General features: G+C 38.7%; 1 protein-coding gene across 4 annotated transcripts in view; it reads right to left on the reverse strand.

Moving 5' to 3' along the window:
• The window catches only part of RGS6 (regulator of G protein signaling 6), a 247,350-nt gene that overhangs the window by 219,210 nt on the left and 8,398 nt on the right, over positions 1-19,742 (reverse strand). For 3 of the 4 annotated variants that reach the window (XM_059474818.1, XM_059474817.1, XM_059474819.1), the window contains exon 2: positions 14,033-14,137. In XM_059474818.1, the coding sequence (XP_059330801.1) occupies positions 14,033-14,116 (84 nt within the window). In that variant the 5' untranslated portion in view covers positions 14,117-14,137. Of the gene's footprint in view, positions 1-14,032; positions 14,138-19,742 lie in introns of those variants that run through there. The other variant, XM_059474820.1, reaches the window with a different exon arrangement.

Here is a 19,742-nt window from a genome sequence, read left to right on the forward strand (position 1 = left end):
AAGAATGAGCAACTCTAGGGCGCAATTTAATCAGACCATCATCTATCCTGTGCATTCCCAAATGAAGCAAATCCAACAAATCATTCTTTTCTCTCTGTTTTAAAGACAAGGGGGAAAAGCCCACAATGAAAAGGTTACAAAAAGCCATTAAAGTAAGAGATAACTGTGCCATCAAATTCTTTATACCCTGGACATAGACCTTGGACAACAGTACCACAAAAGCATTACCCATCTGAGATTTCCAATGCCTCTAAGAACCCTTGATTTACCAATTTAAAAAAGTTGGAGACACATTTTAGAGTCCACAACATAACGCCCCAAAATTCAGATGCATAAATTGAGGCCACTGTGTCCCAAATGATTAAACCAGAGTGATCTAATATTCATACTTTCCCTAGAGTATCTCTTTGGTTTTGAGTGCCGTCTTGAGACTCCTTGGCAGAGAGGAAGACTACGGAGCACAGCTGAGCAGCTCTCTCGCCTGAACTGCTCTCAAGACAGCGCTTTGATAACAGGAAGAGACAGGACTCAGGAGAACATATAAATATCTTATAAGGTGCTGGAACACTCAGTAATTAATTTTTCAGCAAGGAGAAGCTTTTATTTCAGCAATGTGTAAAAAATAAATTTCTATTTCCATACCCACAGCCTGGCTACTCATGCTCTGACCCAAAGAGCAGAAACAGAAGAGTCACAATTAAGAAACATGTATAAAAGAGGCCAAGAGCCCCTGCTTTTACTTAACCTAATTTCCACAGCAATACAGGAGAGCTGTATTCCCACTACAGAATTCTGTGGAAATTTATTTCTTTCTGTGTGAACCTAAGAGAAAAAGAGCACTTTGGCTTTAATTAGGACATCAAGAGGGGGGTGAAGGTTCCTGAAAGCTTTACCTCCTTCAGCACAGACAAGCTTTTATTGTTCTGAAGTCTGAGGTAGGTTAAACAAAGCGCAAAAGCATTAGTCACACCAAATGGAAATGTCCAACTCTGACAGGAACAATACATTAAAAGTTAGAGCCAGAGTCAATGCATAATCTGATGGGAAGAAGCATATTCCTCCACCTCTTCTGTCCTTCCTGAGCATTGATTTTGCCTGAGACTCTACCTACACAACTTTAAGCATTCTCTTCTGGCTTTATTGCTCTTCCAACGCACAAGACCACTTGCCCTGCTCCAAGCTATTTTCTGTGGTCTCAAGTAAACAATTAGTAATAGCCTAAATTAGGACCATGACCTGCTGTGTCTGGCAAGTTCCAGAGAACAGCTTCGGACATGAGCCTAAGTGCTTTGCTACACATTTCCACTTCAAGCCAGGAAGCCACAGAGAACAAAATCTGTTTGTTGTGATGAGTCTGGAAAAATTTCCAGGATCAAGAAGTCATTTAACTAGAATATTAATTCAAAACACATTGAGGTTCCCCAGTCTCTTGATCTTACTGGAAATAAGAAAGAAATTAAGTTCCTATACCTCTCCTCTTTCATTTCACAAAACAGAAAAGGTATTTGTTAAAAAGGAAAAACAAAAGTCATGTTAGGAGGGAAAAATGTCAAGAGAAGTCAGGAGTCAAACTATACCTCATGCCACAGGATTCAGTTGAAATACCTGCCCTCACTGAGAAGGCAAAATAATCTAAATAAATCAAAATCTAAATGTTGGGTGGGAGCATTACAATACTTAAGCTAGTTTTTGATCTCCCTTTCTGGATTTGATAAAAAGACCACCAGAAACCAAATAAAAATCCTTTCTGGTATCCTATTCACAGGTTTTCATAAACAGTTTATTTAATTTTTTTTAAATTCACATCCCCAAACAAATGTACCTTGCAGCATTTAGCTCACCTGTGAATTATAGACCCATTTTATAGTAATTCATCTATTTGTTCAGCTGCTTGCAAACTTACTGAGCTAACAATGAACAACAATTCCTACTAAACATTTCAGACATTTCCTTCAAAGATCTCACTCTCAGGGATCCAGGAAGGTAATACTGATTTCCATTAGGTAAACATTTTGTCAGCAGTAATTCAAGTTTTTTTACACGAAGCATTCCAGACATAAGACATTTCTTGGATCAGATTTCAGCACTCACAATGAATGTTTACAATCTAAAGCAGCAACATTCCAAGGAAGAAACCAAAGCTAAAACCGCCAAACTTAGTAAATGCATATACACATGGACAACGAGGTCACTGGATTGCCAAAGACAAAATATCATAAAACAGATAAAACTTTCAGCGCTCCAGGTAAAAGCAGCCACATTGCCCGTCACCCTTTTGCTTGTAACAGTTACAAACTGGCAGTGGAACAATCCTTTCCCACCAATCCCAAATCACTGTGTTAGACAGGCCATAGTCATCCATTCTTTTCAGTTGATGGAGGTGTTTTTCTCTGGGTTTGATTCTGTTGTTTCGGAGGTTTTTGTGTAGTTTTGTTTTGGTTTGTTTTTTTAACATAGGAGGCAGCTTAATGAAGTTTTGTCTTCCTGGATGTCAACAACACAAACAACAAGGGGTTGTGCACTTCACACTCTCCTGCTTCAACCTGAGGTTGGGGTATGACCTTTCAAAGAGCTCTCCTTAAAACTGCGTGACTTGAAACTTCAAGGTAACTTTAGATATGGGTATGATTTTTATCCAAACTGCTGAGCACAAGGGGGACAAACAGAACATCTAAGGAGTCTCTTCAGAAGGTGAGGTGTCTCAAGAGCCAGATTGATTCCTTTGTGCTGAGGGGGCTGTCTTCCCTTCTAAATCAGTTATTTTGCATAGAATCAAACTGTCAGGTCTTGTGAATACAGAAGCCAAAACTATCAGAGCCAAAACAGACAAACTGGTATTGTCTGGACATCTCAATTCATACTACTTCAGAATCTCCAGGGTTATTTATTTTGCAAGGGGTATATGTCTCCTATAAAATCAACTAGAATTAATTGATTTCCAATAGACCCAGCAAGTCATGGCAAATTACCATTGTTTTCTTACTCTTTGGATCACATCTGGCTATGAGGTATAAAGGCCGAAGCTAAAACCATCACCTCCTCTCTCACTGCAATATATGTTTATTAACCAGTTTCCCATCCCAAGGATTTTACTTGCCCTATTCAAAATATTCGTGAAGTGGCACAGCTGCCACAGAGAATATTGCTCAAATACCATAATAAATATGAAAAAAATTAAGACACTATGGAGAAAATAATTAAAGTAATGAAGCCAGTGTTTCAATTCCTGCATGGTTTTGTAATTCATTTAGAAAGAAGCATCTGAGCCGCTTGTCCTTGAATGCCCCGGGAAGCTTTCTGCAATTTAACATATTTAAACAGTTTCTCTGGTCACTGACTACTATTTCTTAGCACTTCACCTAAATGCACCAGAATCAAGGGTGTGAAGCAGTGTCCACCATGGGGTATATGCCCCAGTATATGACCATGTCTCCCTTTCATCAGCCTCCCTTAACCTGGCAGACAAACTCAGTCCTATTGACACAATAGTGGCACAAAGAGCACTAAGCCTTCAGTTAATTTTCACCAAGTTAAAATAGCTGCACTGTGAGAATGGCCAGATTGTCAAATGAAACAATTATGGGAGAAAAAAAAAAAAAAAGGCAGGAAGGTGGAAAATGGAGTAGGAGCATGTAGCTTCTGCGTGCCTTTGCCTGAACCTCAGAGATGTCTCAAGGTCTCATTCTACAGCCAAATGTTTCTCAAATAAATCCAGTTTATTCGATTAAGGACAATTAACCTCATCTATAGCTACATTAATGCTTGCATGCAGCCCACAGCGTGCTCAAATACTTCTAAGACTGCTGAAAAATTGCTTTAAGAATTGGGATTATTTCGTCTGGAGAAGAGGAGGCTTGGAGGGGAACCTCATTGCTCTCTACAGCTGCCTGAAAGGAGGCTGTAGCCATGTGGGACTCAGTGTCTTCTGACAAGTCTCAAGTGACAGGACAAGAGGAAGCAGCCTCAAGTTGTGCCAGAGGAGGTTCAGATTAGATATTGAAAAATATTTTTCACTGAAAGAGTGGTTAGGCATTGGAATAAATTGCCCAGGGAGGTGGTACAGTCACTGTCTCTGAAAATGTTCAGAAGGGGGCTGGATAGGGTACTTGGGGATGCTGTTGAGGGGTGATTATGAAGGTGTTGACAGCTGGACTAGATGATCTTGAAGGTCTCTTCCAACTTTTATGATTCTGTAAATACCTCTTGCAATTATAAGTCGGCAAATACTGCTTTTTTAAAAGCAATATTGAGTCTTAAGTCTTTCTCCAAAAGGGTTCACCCTTCCATTTGATTTATCCTCTCTGCCTACTTTTGGTGCATTATCCTTCAATCCTCTGTCTTTCCTTTGAAATACTATCAGTCACAAGTGTGTGTAACACACAAAAACAACAGTTTAGCAGCAAAAGGCAAAAACAGAGCACAGGCCATCCCACAAAAATTTAGTCTGTCCCAATTTTACGCAGGTTTGGGTCAAAGGTATGCTATGGTCCCTGAAACCCTAAGACATCTCTTGAGTGGGAAGAGAGCACCATTGATGCTAAGTACACTATGAATGACCTGAACATCATTTTCATTGTTAAAAGTGCAGGTTTCATTCTTGCAAGCAGAAAGGAAAACGTCTTATAACTCAACATGCTTGAAGTGCTTTCCAGTAAAAAATACCTTAAAAAAATTCATTACCAAAGTAGACGACCAAGATAAAAAGCAATTTGGCTCCCTGATTCCAGACAGATGCTTTCACGTTATTAAAAAATGTGGGTTTAATCACTGTTTTCCACACACAAGGCAATGGTTGGACTATCTTGGACATACAAGCAGACAACAGTAGTGCCATTATTGTAGCTCTGTTTTTCTACACATAGCAAAAATACAATAAACAGAGCTCCAGTTAATTTTACTATTCAGAGCCCGGGGGGGACAGTGAAAGTGACAAGAACCCAGTGCATCCGAGGTACTAGTGAATGAAATATTCCCTTTATTTGGAGCATCACATCAAAACAGCTCCTGCTGTCAGTCATGCCAAGAAGCAGAGGAGAATTGTGCCTGCAGATAGAGGCTGTTAAACAGTCTCCACAGCCCTCCAGTTCTGGTCTCTTCACTAAAACTTCCAAATAATGCAAGACATAAGGAAAGAATGTGAAATTGTAAGAGAACCAAAAGAAAATTCTCAATATGCAATAGGCACCACACCTATTTTCATCAAAAGCTGACATGACAGAGAACAGAAATGACACCTCCAGCGCTAAACTCTGAGAAGACTCTGGTACACAAAATCATTTCCATCTAGAGCTTAAAAACATGACAACAGAAACATTTACTTGACTTATATCTCACAGAACCACATTTTCACAAAACTGAAATGTGAATGAAATTGGAGTTGATGTGCTTTCTCTCTCAAACAAGAAATAGATCTGATTAGCTCATTAATGTGTTCCTTGATTCAAGTTCTCTTCCTACTTATTCCACTTATTTTACTCCCAATTAAACCACTATAATATCTTGTCATTTCTTCTTGTATATGCCACAAGTATGTTTCACTTTACATTCAGAAGCCCCTAATTATTGGTCCAAAGTATAATTTCCCAACACTTTAATGCAAGGCAATATTATTGTGCTCCATAATTACTTAAGGAAAGTAAAGTACAAAGAGGTGACGTGACATTTAAATTAACACTTTTGCCCTCCCTCACTGCCCCAAAAGACATGTAGCCTTTGAACTAAAATATCAAATATACTCAAGCTTTAGAATGCAATTCTTTGTTAAGCAGATCTGTGCACTTCAGTGTCTAGTTAACTGGTTACTTTCCACTTTCTTCATTTCAGTTAACTTTGGAGAGACAAGGAAAAACAAGATACAATACAACAGCAGCAGTGATAAAGCAAAAAGAATAAAAGTAACTGCTGCCTCTTGAACATGGCATAACAGCTTCTCATGAAAAAAGAGAAACATGCTTCAAAATGTCTTCGGATGCAAATCATGAGTTTTTTAATGGAACCTCATTTGCATATTTTCATGGTCCCGCACATGTAATTCTATTTATTGAACTGAGTCCTCCCACTAAAACTTATTGCAGAGCCTTTTGAAATAAGTTCATAAAAATCCCCTGAAGTAATATTTTATTAATCAGGATAGAATAAGGGTTTAGTTGAAGTTCTATTACCAAAAAAAAAAAAAAAAAACCCACAAAAAAACCCCCACAGTTATATGTACATTTCATTCCATCCAAGCTATTTTGTCTTAATATTAAGGTTCAAGATTGCATCTGAAACGGCCAGAAGCTGCCTCCTGGAATAAGTCAGGCTGGCAGCTCCATTCTGCTTCACCACTTCATTTTGGTTTGCTTCTAGTAAATTAAACAAGCCCATGGCTAAAATAAAGTTTTAGGCAAAAAGAAAATGATCATATTCAGCATTTTTCCCATAACAACATGCAAAAGTAAATCATCAAATAGTGCAAATACTTCAGGACCATCGCTTAAAATGCTGACAACAAATACAAAGCAAATGGCATGAGAAAAAATGCTAGGGGAATAAAAGAGAACCATTTCAAAAAATGCAAGGCACTAAATGCTACAGCCAGAATAGCATAATCTTACCCTCTAGCTGAACCTTCCCTTTTTATCTCTGTATTCTATATTTGCACTAGTTGCTTTGCTAAAAATATACTTTGAAGTTGTCATAGCTATTGGTCCTGGCTTGTCTTTTTTCTGCCTCTGAGAACAGTTAAAGTAATAGATCACTGTAATTAGACTTTTATGGGTGCAAGAGACAGTTTGTTACAGTCACAAACAGGAACAGAGAAATTATGAGACAGAGAGGGAAGAAAATTAAAGAAGTTTAAATACAGCAACTACTAGAGAAATAGGAAGAGGGGGGGAAAAGTTCTATGTTTACCCCCAAAACCGTTAACTTCAAAGAGGTATACAATACACAACAGCTCAGGACAGCTTTACACTTGGGCTAAGGCCATGTGTGAGTACATGCAGGCATTATTTGAACAGAAGAACTTAAGGCACATTAGATATATCAGAAAGGGCATCATACATACATCTACATATAACATTTTAACATACCTCCTAATATTGTGCATATTAGGCTGCACCATTTAGCCAGGGTAAAACAAGGGTTATTTGTTCTTTCTCATGACTTTACCTACATACCACATTACACATATTTCTCTATCTGTAACTTTGCACACTGCCTACTAATCTGAATCTCCAATCTCAAGTAAATCTTAACTGTAACTGCAAGACAAATAATGGAAAGAAACAACAAACCACAAAGCATACAAGAGTCCTTCCAGGTGGATGACCTCCACCTGACTCTAAAAACATGTTTCTGCCACTGGTATGACAGCCTTTTTTGCATCTACACAACAATTTAAGTCAGCTTCTGCAGCCCTCCAGGAACCAGCTGCTTGCAATTTTACACTAATGCTTTTGATCATTAATCATTCATATTGTCTAACTGCTGTGGAAATCAAACCCACAGACCTCAGCTTTACCACAAGGCTTCCCTGATAGCTACAGTCAAGGTCAGTAGCATCAGCTTTGTTCAAGGACACTGACACGTGTCAAACTTCAGCAGTTCAATTTGTTTGCTATTGCATGAATAAAGGGTGTTTGAAGGTATTTAATATATAAACACACACACATATTTAGGAGGTATTTTAGGTATTATTGCCTACTCAAGGTAATCTGAAGAAGGTATACTTAAAGCTAGAGACACTTCTTGGTTCACTGTGTCTCCTTCTCCACTTCTGCAAAATACCATGTCACACACTCCTCTTCACAAACATGCCTACAGCTATGTAAAGCCATATGGCTTCCTGGGCCTCTCTACTCTCTGCAGTGACTTCTCCAGAACTACACTTTTCTAAGAATCAGGAACCACCCTCTAACTCCAAAATTGCTGATATCCATCACAAATTTACCAAAATTTGTGTGCACACCAGTACTAGCTTTTGTTCAACTAATACACCACTTGTTTCTAGTTCTTTCTGTGCAACAAGGACATGTTTTCTGAAGACAGGAGATGACAAAAGAGAAGACTGTACCATGACCTAGAACAGGGCATTATCCCTGGCCTTTTACATAATACTGCTGACACCTATCCCTGCCCTGGAAATACTTCTCCAAGACACTCTGGAATTTGTGATTTTCATTGCCATTGCTCATAACTGGACAATGACTTACCACCATACTTTGGACTCTCTGCTGCTCCTACCTGACAGGTTTGTTGAACATGGCCATTCCCACTTCTGTTCCTGACTGCACAGCCTCTCTCTCTGTAAAATTAGATTTAATACTCCTACTGTGAGTACTATCCCCAGGATATTACTGTATGAGGTATGGTAAGGAGAAATATTGAATGCTACCCTGTTATTATAGGAAAAGCCAAGAGGGAATCCCCTAAACAAAAATTAGCCATCTCTGTCGTAATTACAGCCACAATGTAGCCAGTAGCCCACCTTGCACACAAGCATTTCCCTCTCTATGCAGCACCCTCTGCAGCCAAAGTTGTTGACACAGTAAAACAACCAAAGAGACAAACTAGCAAGGTTTCAAGAAATGGCCAGCTTCTGTTTACAAGCAAGGCACATGAGTATTTGCAGTGATAAATTACCTGAAATCTCCTTGTCAATGTGCAATACAGAAGTGCAGAGTTAAAGGTCCCCCACTCCCTAACCTGTGTCAACATATTTTGGTAATGAGATGGGGTTTAAATTTGGTTTCCAGCAGTAACAATGCTAGTTTGGAGATTATTTATCTAAAATTGTGCATCTTTCAGTTTCTGAAGCCACAGTACATAGTCTCAAATTCAGTCCTAGTTTAATCTTGGCGTACTGCTTTTAGTCTGGAAACAGAGTAAAAAAAAGAAAAAGAAAAAAGAAATCAGGAAACGATAAGAGAAAGATGATTTTAAATGTCCTAAAGTAATCTCTAATGACAGTACAGAAAAATACTTGGGTAAAATTTGAAGTCTGGAGGCTTGCATTGTTATCAACTCATGCACTATCATCATCAATTTATAGTTTTAGAACTATAAAACTATAAATTAAAGAACCAGCTACAAAACAGAAGCAACTGTGTGAAAAATTCAGATTTCATGTATAAAAATAAGGTTCAGAAAGCCTTTACATGTAGCAAAATCCTAAAATATAACTCAAAAGACTCAAATAAAAAGAAAGCCAAAAGTATTCAACAGTTAAAATACATTTTAAGTTCTGCTGCATCTCATAAAAACAGCATGAAACCTCAAAGGGGTTAGGAAGCCACAAAAAAAGATGCAGACTGCTTTCTTTTAATACAAAACTAAGCTGTATGCATGAAACCTATCTCACTTTAAAACACTTCAGGAATTTTTTTCATTCTATACAAAAAGTCATCATTTTGACTATACCCTTGTGAGGCTCATCTGCTTTTGGTTGCTTGGACAGTGCCCTGTTGAGATGATTTTTCACAGCACAACTTAAGAGCAATCAAATAGCAGTCTCAGTTTTCTGACTAGCTCAAAATACCAGTACTGTATTTTTTAATGTGAACAGCTAATTTAACAACAGTCGCTTCCCCCATCCTTCTGCTTCATGGTCCCTATATTTTTTGGATGCATACACTTACCTTCACAACTGCTTGTTCTCTCATTTCCTGCCCAATCAGCCAGGTCTGACAGCAACACTCCTGCTACTTGACATGACATGGCTGGAACACTGGCATTTGCCTGGAGAAAATCTGCAAATGTAAGGCTGCTTTCTTTTTGGTTGGTTGTTTTTTGGTGGTTTTTGTGGGTTTTTTTTTAATTATTCTAATTCAGATCTTAAATCAGCATTTAAAAAGACATGAAGGCTGCCAAATACTGAAGGTAGCAACCAACTCAGATTTTTCTGAAAGCATCTTGTGGCAGCTGCAAGTTTGTGTTACATTACTTAGAGCAGTAATTGCCTTTGGAAATTATATTTTCCTGCTTGTTCAAAAGATTTACCATGAGTAACCATAAAAATAGAAAATTTAACTCAGTAAGTGCTGACATCAGTAAGGAGATATAGAGGATATGTTTGGCAAAAAATAAGCAGAAATGGAAATGTACCAGCAGATAATGCAGATCATTTCTTTGACAGTATACTTTGATATCCCTCAGAACATACATGCTACAGTGGTTCTAAAACTCTCTTATCAGCACAGTTTGCAAACTCTTCCCTGTCATAGGAGATCTCTCTCGGAAACAAGTACACCTTGCTAACCAATTTAGATTTTCATTTCTGTGGTTTCATCCTTCTTGTTATATTCCCCAGGTACTCCTCCTTATTGGTATTTTCAGTTCTTATTTAGTCAAGCTCTAAATATTGTGATTTTTTTTTTACAGTGACATGACAATTTCCCACCATCCTTTATGTAAGAAAATTTGATTTGCCAAATTATTTTGAAATAGGTCACTTAATAGGTCTGGTGTCAGAAGCTGTCCATGAACAATTTGTCTTTCAATCCTATCTGCAGAAGAGGAATTTTCAGATGTGGGTTATTGTAACAATGAGCCAAAGGGCCCCTGAGACAGTCATCAGCATTTGCAAGAAAGACTAATCAAAGGTGGCTGGATTTCAAGGGAATGTGACCAGCTTTTAAAATCAATTTATATTTTTTGTTACTATTTGCTAGTAGAGGTTCTTCTCCTCTCCTGAGTTTTATTGCATTTTTTTCCTTCCATGCTGCAGTACCCACACAATGCTCGCAGACTGAAGTGAGGATGGGGATGTCACTCCCTGCTCCCATGAAAGGTAGGGTTGTGCATTTCAAACAGTCTTTTTAAGAACTGTGCATCACTCCTCCAGTAGTGATCCCATCAAAAATCCCTTCTCCAGATGTGGCCAGATTCAGTGTACTCGCAGAGTACTGAAATGGCAGTGCAGTATCTGCAGCACCCTTGCACCTCCATTGGGTACCCCTGTGCCACACAGGTAAGTGATGCCACTCAGCCCACCCTTCCTGCAGCTCCACCTGCAGCCCTGTGAGAGCCCAGGGCTCAGCACTGACATGCACAGAGAGACAAGAGGACACACAGTTCCACAAGAGTGGAATGCAGCTTGCTTAATTATAAATGTCTATCCTATGGCATAAGTACCTGACAGCTGGGTACCCATGATTGCCCCTGGAGACCTGGTCAATACAGCTCATGTCGTTTGGGCTACAGCTCATCTTAACAAGGGTAGGGTGAGGCAAATCATACCCTAAACACTGGTTACCCTAACAAATGCATCTGCACTACTTAATTCACACACAGGTATCATCCTAAACAGTGGAGCAACACTGAGTACCTTGGATTAAAAAAATAACATACCTCACAAATTGATAAATATCAACCCCTGAAAGGTTAACACTGAAGGCAAAAGAAAATAAGACTTATCTCATTGAGACCATCTACTGTAGCAATCAAAGCAGTTAGAATTCATTTGCTTGCAGGAGTCCATAGAGAATATCATAAAGTAATTGGAGTCAAAATAAATTAGTTTATTTTGTTCTGCATGGCCAAAACCCATCCCACTAAGTTTTACCTACCTCAAGAAAGAGCACAGCCTGTTCCAGGCTTTTCTCCATAAACAAAACAGAGAGGTTGCTCCAAAGGGACACTCAATACCACCTAAGATCTGTTTTTTCCTCTAAATGTGTCCACCTTTCACTAGCTACTAAATGAAACCAGGCTAGAATGAAGCTGTTGGCACATAAACTTCATCAGACCCCAAAGACTCCCAGTAAACCAAGTATAAAAAAAGTATTGACAACGTGAGGTTCTACTGGCAGGGCTTTCCTCCCCCAAATCCCTCAAACATGACAGTTATGATAAGCAACAAAACAGCTCACACTCAGAGCAGGATTCACTGTGGTTCCACTGCTAAAGACCACCCTTATTTATTCTTCCTAAGGGGGATCAGCAATTGCACCTTGGGGTTCCTGCGGTGAGCAGCAAACCTTTCCTTCTGCTGTGACACAGTTCCAACCCTGAACTGTAGGGTATTCTGGCAGATTGTGTTCAGTATTTCAGGGAGTCCAGTGCAGTGTTTTTCTCACTCATTACCGGCAATCAAGCCATTTGAAAGCGAATGAGAGATGAAGAGCTAAACATTCATTTGGAGAGAGGAGAGATAATCAAAAGAATAATAGTCTTGTCTCAGATTTTGCATATGATTTTTCAACACTAAGGAACATAAAATTGATGTGTAATACATCTAATTAATATCAAACTAATATCAAAATATCAAATAATACCAACTACTAATATTAAAACTAATATCTAAAATAATATAAATTACATTTAGAAAGTCAATCACCAATGAAAATTTACTCAGAAAAGTAGGTAATATCCACATTTTTTATTCACAAAGCAACAGAAACAGCAAAAAAACCTGACAGATGTGTTAGCTTAAAATTGACAATACAGAATACACCATTACTGCACAATGCATGGGGCATGCTATTCTAAAAGACAACTATGTATTTTGACAGGTGACTGTATTATGAAAGGCTGGTAATACTGACATCAGAGGACAACCATTAAGGAGAGATTAATCAAGTAGCATGAGTATATTCCCTATTGATACCACAGAACTCACAACCTCTGTTCTACATGACAATAAGGAAATACCAAAAGGCAAAGAAATGGAGAAATCCTAAAGTAGAAATGCCGAACGTGAGACAAACAGAAAGTGAGGCACACAAATAAAGTAATGTTTTCAGGAACAGATAAGTGGATTCTCTGCAGAGTCACAGATTTAATGTCCTAATTCTAGATCATGCAACCAGACATTTCCTTCACACCTTGTTATCTACTTCAGCCTATGGGGTGTTGGACTTCTCAGCAAACAGGTCGGAAAAAAAATAATCTGACTAACCAACTAGTGCTACTTCCAAATTAGCAGCCAAAGTGTGTTCATAACACATTCAAAACAAACAAGCCCACACATTACCCAGAAATTTTTCCCATGTTAACAATTCCAGATTCCAAACCAAATACACAACAACTAAACCAAAATTATGGATATCAAAAAGTAACACTTGAAACAACTCATGCTCCATAAGAAACCTAAATTATTTTCTCAGCATATGAAAGTCATCAAGATTGCAGTCAAGCAAGCAGAAGACATAACTATGTGCCTCCAACACATTTCAGTAATATTACCCAGGATCATACTACACAAGAGCAGTGTAGCTCTTAAGTTATCAGAATGGTTGCTTATTTAAGCTGTGCAAGAAATTTCTGTCAGAGTCATATAGAACTTCTGCATACTACATAAGAAATATTTTGCAGGCTAAATAAAATGTATTTACATTATTTCATTAAACTAAAAAAAAAATACTAAATTTCAAAGATGAAGGATACACTTACCCCAAAATAAAACAATGCCTTTGCAAATGGGTCAATAGATAGCTTTCCTTCATCTTTTATGCTACCTCCAAAGTACTTCAGAATAAGACATATTATCATGGTGAAAAAATGCTCTTTAACACCATACATTGCTGTTGTTTCACCTTTGTCTAATTCATTTTTCCCTAGCACTTGAGAAAACACTCTTTTTTAAGTTAAGCAAGGCATGGGAAGTAAGAAAAATGACATATAAAGAATCAAAGTGCTAATTATTCAAAAAGAAACAAAATATGAATATAGGGGGGAAAAGTACCAAAAGACTGCTGTATGGAGTCTGCTTTATGCTTAGTATGACAAAACTTGGAAGATATGTACACTTCTTTTAGCTAGCTGCAGTAAACTTGAACCATTACCTAAAGTCATATGACAAAAAGTTACAAATTTCAAGTTCTTAGCTTGTCATCAAATATTTCACAGTAACAAGCTTAAGTGCTTCCGCTGAACAGAATTCAACTTCCAAGCTCTCAAATGCTATAGTTTGAAACACTTACTTTCCTGAAAGTCTTTCAGCTATGCATCCAAGCAGTCAAATGTACCTCTGACTTCAAAAGGGGCATGGGATTCTATTATAAGCCAATCACATAGAGAAGGGATTTTTGCCACAAGTCAAAATCCTTACCTTTCTGTAGACTATCATGTTTGGAGAACTCTCCTCTGGGTCAGCAGTTTCCGCACTACTCGGATCAGTGGGTGCTTGGGCCATGTTTGCCTCTCGTCGCTCAGCCTGCAAGGACAGGAGCAAAACTCAGCATCACTCCAGGCTGCAATGGACCATGGTAAGGACATGCAACTGCCTCCCAGGCAGACATACAAGGATGGTACAGAGGGAATCACACTCCTGTCTTCACCCTATGCAGGATTTTATCACACTGTGTCAGAACTGACTGGTTTATGGGATAACACCCCAAGAACAAGGATCACCAAGTCACGCACAGCTGTGGTTTGGGTCATCACATGCACACACTTCTCCCACAGTTCTGAAGTTGTATCATAAGCCCTTATTCAATAGAAGAATATCTAATTAATACTTCACACACTTCCCTTCCTCACTATAGAGAACAAACAGCCTGTACTGTTCTAGAAGCTTTGAGGTAACTACAAAGAAAAAGCGAAGGCACCTTGCTGTGGGGCAGAGCGAAACCCCACTGTGACAGGCAGGTGCAGCAGCCTGTCAGGCACACTGACTGCAGGTTCTCACCTGCAGACACTCCAAGCCCCTTCCAGCTCTCTGCAGCAGCCAAGAACCAGGGAGGCACAACTGCTTGCTCAGAGTAAACAGCTTCCCTCGCCTCTTCTCATGACACAGCCAGCAAGAGGCAACAGGCAGACAATCACACATAATACTCCTATCTTCTAGAAGCACAGAACTGGAACCGCTGCCTCATCTCCTCCAGGTCATGCCACCCTTGAGGCCAAAGCATTATTAAAAAAAAAGAAAAAAGGGTCCTGGTGCAGAGTCAAATGCTATATTTTAAGTTTTTCTTCCACCAGCACATTTGACAAGTAACATTTAAATTCAAGGCTGCTGTGGAGCCATGTGGTGACCTTTCCTAACCTAAAAAGTAACATTGCCTTGTACAGACATTGGCATTAAAACTATCTGACAAGTTCAATTTCTTTAACATTGAAAGTACTGAAATATCCCATCTCAACATATTTCATTAAAAACTGAGAACTAAAAAAAAAAAAAAAAAATCTATGTTCACATGAGCATAACCTATACATTAATTTCTAAAACACAGCTCATCATTAAAAAAGATTCTTTCCTACTCCTTCCTTTACCCCCTTTCACATTGCCACAGGCAACAATGTGCCCTAGCATATAATATACATACATAGGACACAATTATATGTATAATACATCCCTGAGCCATTCTAGCTGTCAGTTATCAGCTCTCAAGGACAAGTCAAGAGCCCTGGAATCAGACAGGCTCAGATCATATTCGAGCTCTGTCCTTCCTCAGCAGAGAAAAGGCTACTGCAGTAACATGGCATCCATCACTAGAGCCAGAAGCAGCTGACATATCCCCTTTAAGAAAACATCCATGAAACAAAAGTTAAATAATCTACATCAATCCAGAGACATTAATTTTTTTCTTTTATCAGGTATGCATTCACACGCACACACAAGTGGGCACAAATGCGTATGTACATGCATACACCAATTTGGAAATTCAGTAATACAGTTCAAAGTTGGGTTAAACAATATATATAGATCACCCTTAAATGCATGTTTAGACCAATTTAGAGACTCATTTAAATTTAAATAATATAAATTTATTTAAACCCCTACTAAACCTCATGTCTTCCTAGAAGCCCAAACACTACACCATTGTGCCAGGTTGTGAGCTAAAGAGGAAATGAAATAAATTCTCTAAGAAAATTATTAGATGCAGAAACAATTAAACAGCACAAAGGATGAATGGCAAAGCATTTTCAAATTATAGCACTTCAAATTATTTACACAAATGTGCATTTTCACAATACTTCTTGGTCATGATTTCAAGGCACTGAAGAATTAGGCTCTAGGTTATCATCACTCAATTGAATGGAGCAGGAACTGGGTTGAGATTTTATGTAACTTTCTGAAGGCAATTACAAAGCAGAGTTGAAAGCATATGTCAAGTCACACAAGTTTCAGCTTCACCTGCAGTAAATAAAGACCACATTCACCACTTATATTACGTGAGATTTCACATGCATGCTTTAAAAGAAAACAATTGCAACAACTGCAATTCAGAAATGCTCTTAAAAGAACAAAATTACAATTTCTAACTGTAAAACCCTCTTCAGCATTACTTAGCTGTGCTTCACTCATTGCATTATTCACTTTGAATGTCCACATTTACAAATTCTGTTGTTCTTGTTATACTGTCAGTTCACTTGATCTTTTTTTGGTACTTCCAGATTTTCCCCATAGCACTTCTTGAAGCTTTTCATCTGCTCCAGTACAACAAGACTATAATATCATGTACAATATGCAGTAGTAGCTGGCATGCTGTTCACAGCAACATTGAGGGAGCCACTAACTTTGAAGATCTACACAAGCCTAACACATAGATCTACATAACATCTACATAAGGTAATCAATACAAGTGAACCAATCTGTTGTTGGAAGTCAAATTTGCAAAAGTGATTCCCACGAGTGCCCAGCATCTGCTGCTAGATTTCAGCCAGGAACAGCAGGAGCAGAGCCACCTTTGTAAGAGTGACAGCAGGATGGACATCTCAGAGAACAAGGCTGGAGACAAGGCAGGACTGAGGTGCAGTGTGAAACAGAGACAAGTGTGGGCATCCCCTCCACACAGCCCAGGCACTGCTGCTGTTGTGATGAGCCTTAGCAGGCCAAGCCAGGGCCCCTGAGGAACTGTGAGGAATCTGACTGTTCTCCAAGTTTTTTCTCTTTCCTTTATAGCCTTTTTAAAAGCACAGAAATCTTTCTCACTGGTATTCTACAAGAAAAACTACTGACAAAATAAGACAGCGATATGACATGGGCATGTTCTTGGCTCTTCAAGGTGAAAGCACAGCAATGCTGGGTCCCATGAATTCCACTACACCTGTGCTTTTTAACATATGGGAGTTTAGCACCCAGTGATGCAGGACTGCTTCACAGAACCACTGAATGGCTGGTGTTGAAAGAAACCACTGGAGGTCATCTGGTCCAACCTTCCTTCTCACACAGGGTTCCCTACTGCATTTACTCAGGATTGAGTACAAACAGCTTTTGAGAATCTCCAAAATTGAGAGAGACTCTGCAACCTCTGCAGGCAACTGTTCCAATGTGCACGGTAAAGAAGTTCTTCCTCATGTTCAGGTGGAGCTTCCAATGCATCAGTTTCTGCCCATTGCCTCTTGTCCTATTGCTTTGGCACCCCAGAGAAGAGCCGGGCTCCACCTCCTTGGTACCGTCCCTTCAGATACTTAAACACACTGATAAGGTCCTCATCCTCTCTCAGTCGTCTCTTCTTGAGGCTGAACAGGCCCGGCTCCCTCAGCCTTTCCTCACAAAAGAGATGCCCCAGCACCCTCCATCTTCACAGCCTTTTGCTGGACTTGCTCCAGGAGCTTCATGTCTCTCTTGTTCTGAGGAGTCCATAACTGGACACAGCACTCCAGATGTGGCCTCACCAGGGCTGAGCAGAGGGGCAGGATCACCTCCCTGGACCTGCTGGCAGTGCGCTTCCTAATGGAGCTCAGGATGCCATTGTCCTTCTTGGTCACAAGGGCACTTCTGGCTCATGGGCAGCTTGTCCACCGGGATCTCCATATCCTTCTCCAGAGAGCTGCCTGCTGCAAACACAAATGAGACTGCCCACAGTCAAAGTACAGCTTTTTTACCTTACTAAAATGTTAACCTGCTGCATTTGCAACCCTTTAATAATGTAAAAGTGTACAAAAGTCCACATATCATTCACGCAGTCCTCTCTTAAGAAACAAAAAAAAAAAAAACTACGCAATTTTTTCCTCACTGTCATCCCAGTCTACTCCAGATGCAAGCAGGAAGTCAACCTTACAACACTACACAGCCTGAAAACAGTTAGTCCTCTGAATCTTTCTCTAAGCACATGCTTGTGATATATCAGCCAGAAGTGAATCCAGCTTAGTCTTATAAAGAGATTTCAGCTACACTTAGCTGAGAAGAGTGAAAACAAAGATTTTATGTAGGTTGTTCTGTTGTTTTTTTAAAATAAGCCTCTAGCTTAATTAAGACAGCCTCCAGCTAAGAACCTCACCACTTACCATCTGAAGAGTGCTGTCAGCTCCTCCCTCCTTTGGGCAGTTTGCTGTACTATCAGGGCTAACTCATCCCAGCCTGAAGCCACACACCAGCAATCTAAATCTAAATGCATGTCTTCAAAGAAATAAATAATCTCTAAATTTCAAATATCATGTTCAAAGATTCTGTTTTCCCACAGCTGTTTTTCTGACAATAGCCATGCTTGCAGCAATCTGGACTCCTCAGCACCAAAAGTGATAAAAATTGAAAACCATTTGTGCTAACCATTCTCTCACTCTGCCATACACAAGAACAAAATCAGCAGTCTTTAACTTCTTAATAGATGGTCTATTAAGCCTTTGAAAAATATTACCAAAAATATGCTAAAAAGAGAGGGTGCATTCTCCTCTCACTGATTTTTTTTCCTTTTTATGTTTTATTCTTTATTATAGAACACTTCTGCTTTTCCCCTAAGAAACATAAGTACACTGGATTAGACAGGCAGCTGCTGACAAAATGCACTGAATCACAGTAAGAGTTCTCTCTCTCGCTCTTATCTGATCAGGCTCCTCACTCTCCAAAAACCAGAAGCTGCAAAGAGATAAGGCTCCCATATGTCATGAAAGGATGAGTGAACTTTAAGGTGGAATAACCAATTAAAAGTATGCTCTGAAAATCAAGAAAATATTTTTTTCTAGTTTACCTTTTTAGAGTTTCTCATACAGAACTGTAACTAGAAAATTTCAAAGAAAACCACCTTTACATTTTAATCCACAAATACTGTCAGCATTTAATCTCTGTGTATGTGTAAATTCAATGAAAGCATCTGAACAGTAAATTAGGAGATTCCCCTTAGTGTTCTCAAACACCTTGATTGCTGTCAGAAAAGACCACTGGAAACAAGACAGCTGTAAGAAACCTCTTACAGACACAAACCCCCATGTGTTCCATAGAAATTAACACATTTAGGAGTCCTTATGCACTCTGGGGTTTTTTACATAATAGAGAAAGAAAGAAGTACATTAGAAGAAATCCTGCAAAACTATTCCTTGAAAATATTACCTGGATTTAACAAAATAATACAAGGTCATATGTCGACTCCTATTCTGCATCATAATAAATAAATTGTAAACTTAATATACAAAATTCGCAGCGCAAAAAATTTCTTGCATATGTGAGATAAAATAAGATAGTTTTTTTAAATAGGGGAAAACTGAAGCAGAGAAAACAGAATCAGCTAAATGAATTCCCATGGAGATATATATCAGGACTGTTAAGCTAGAATATAATTTTGGGTAACAATATGTGAAAATTACCTTTATGCTATGTAATTATATCTTTCAAGGGCAGCTTATAATTGATACATAGTGTTAATATCAAATTATGAGAGATTCAGTGCTTTAGCACACAATCATAGATTAAATTACAATTTCATGTCATGAATACCTAGGTAATTTTTTTCTAATTTGTGAAATACAACTAGACTACACAACTTTTCATAGGCCTGAGAAATCATATAACCACATGCCTTGCAGAACTCATTATTACCTAATAGGAAAAATCTCTACCTGATCTGCTAGAATATTTAGATCAAACAAGTCATTACTAA

Source organism: Ammospiza nelsoni, chromosome 6 (assembly GCF_027579445.1).
Source record: "Ammospiza nelsoni isolate bAmmNel1 chromosome 6, bAmmNel1.pri, whole genome shotgun sequence".
Lineage (NCBI taxonomy): Eukaryota > Metazoa > Chordata > Aves > Passeriformes > Passerellidae > Ammospiza > Ammospiza nelsoni.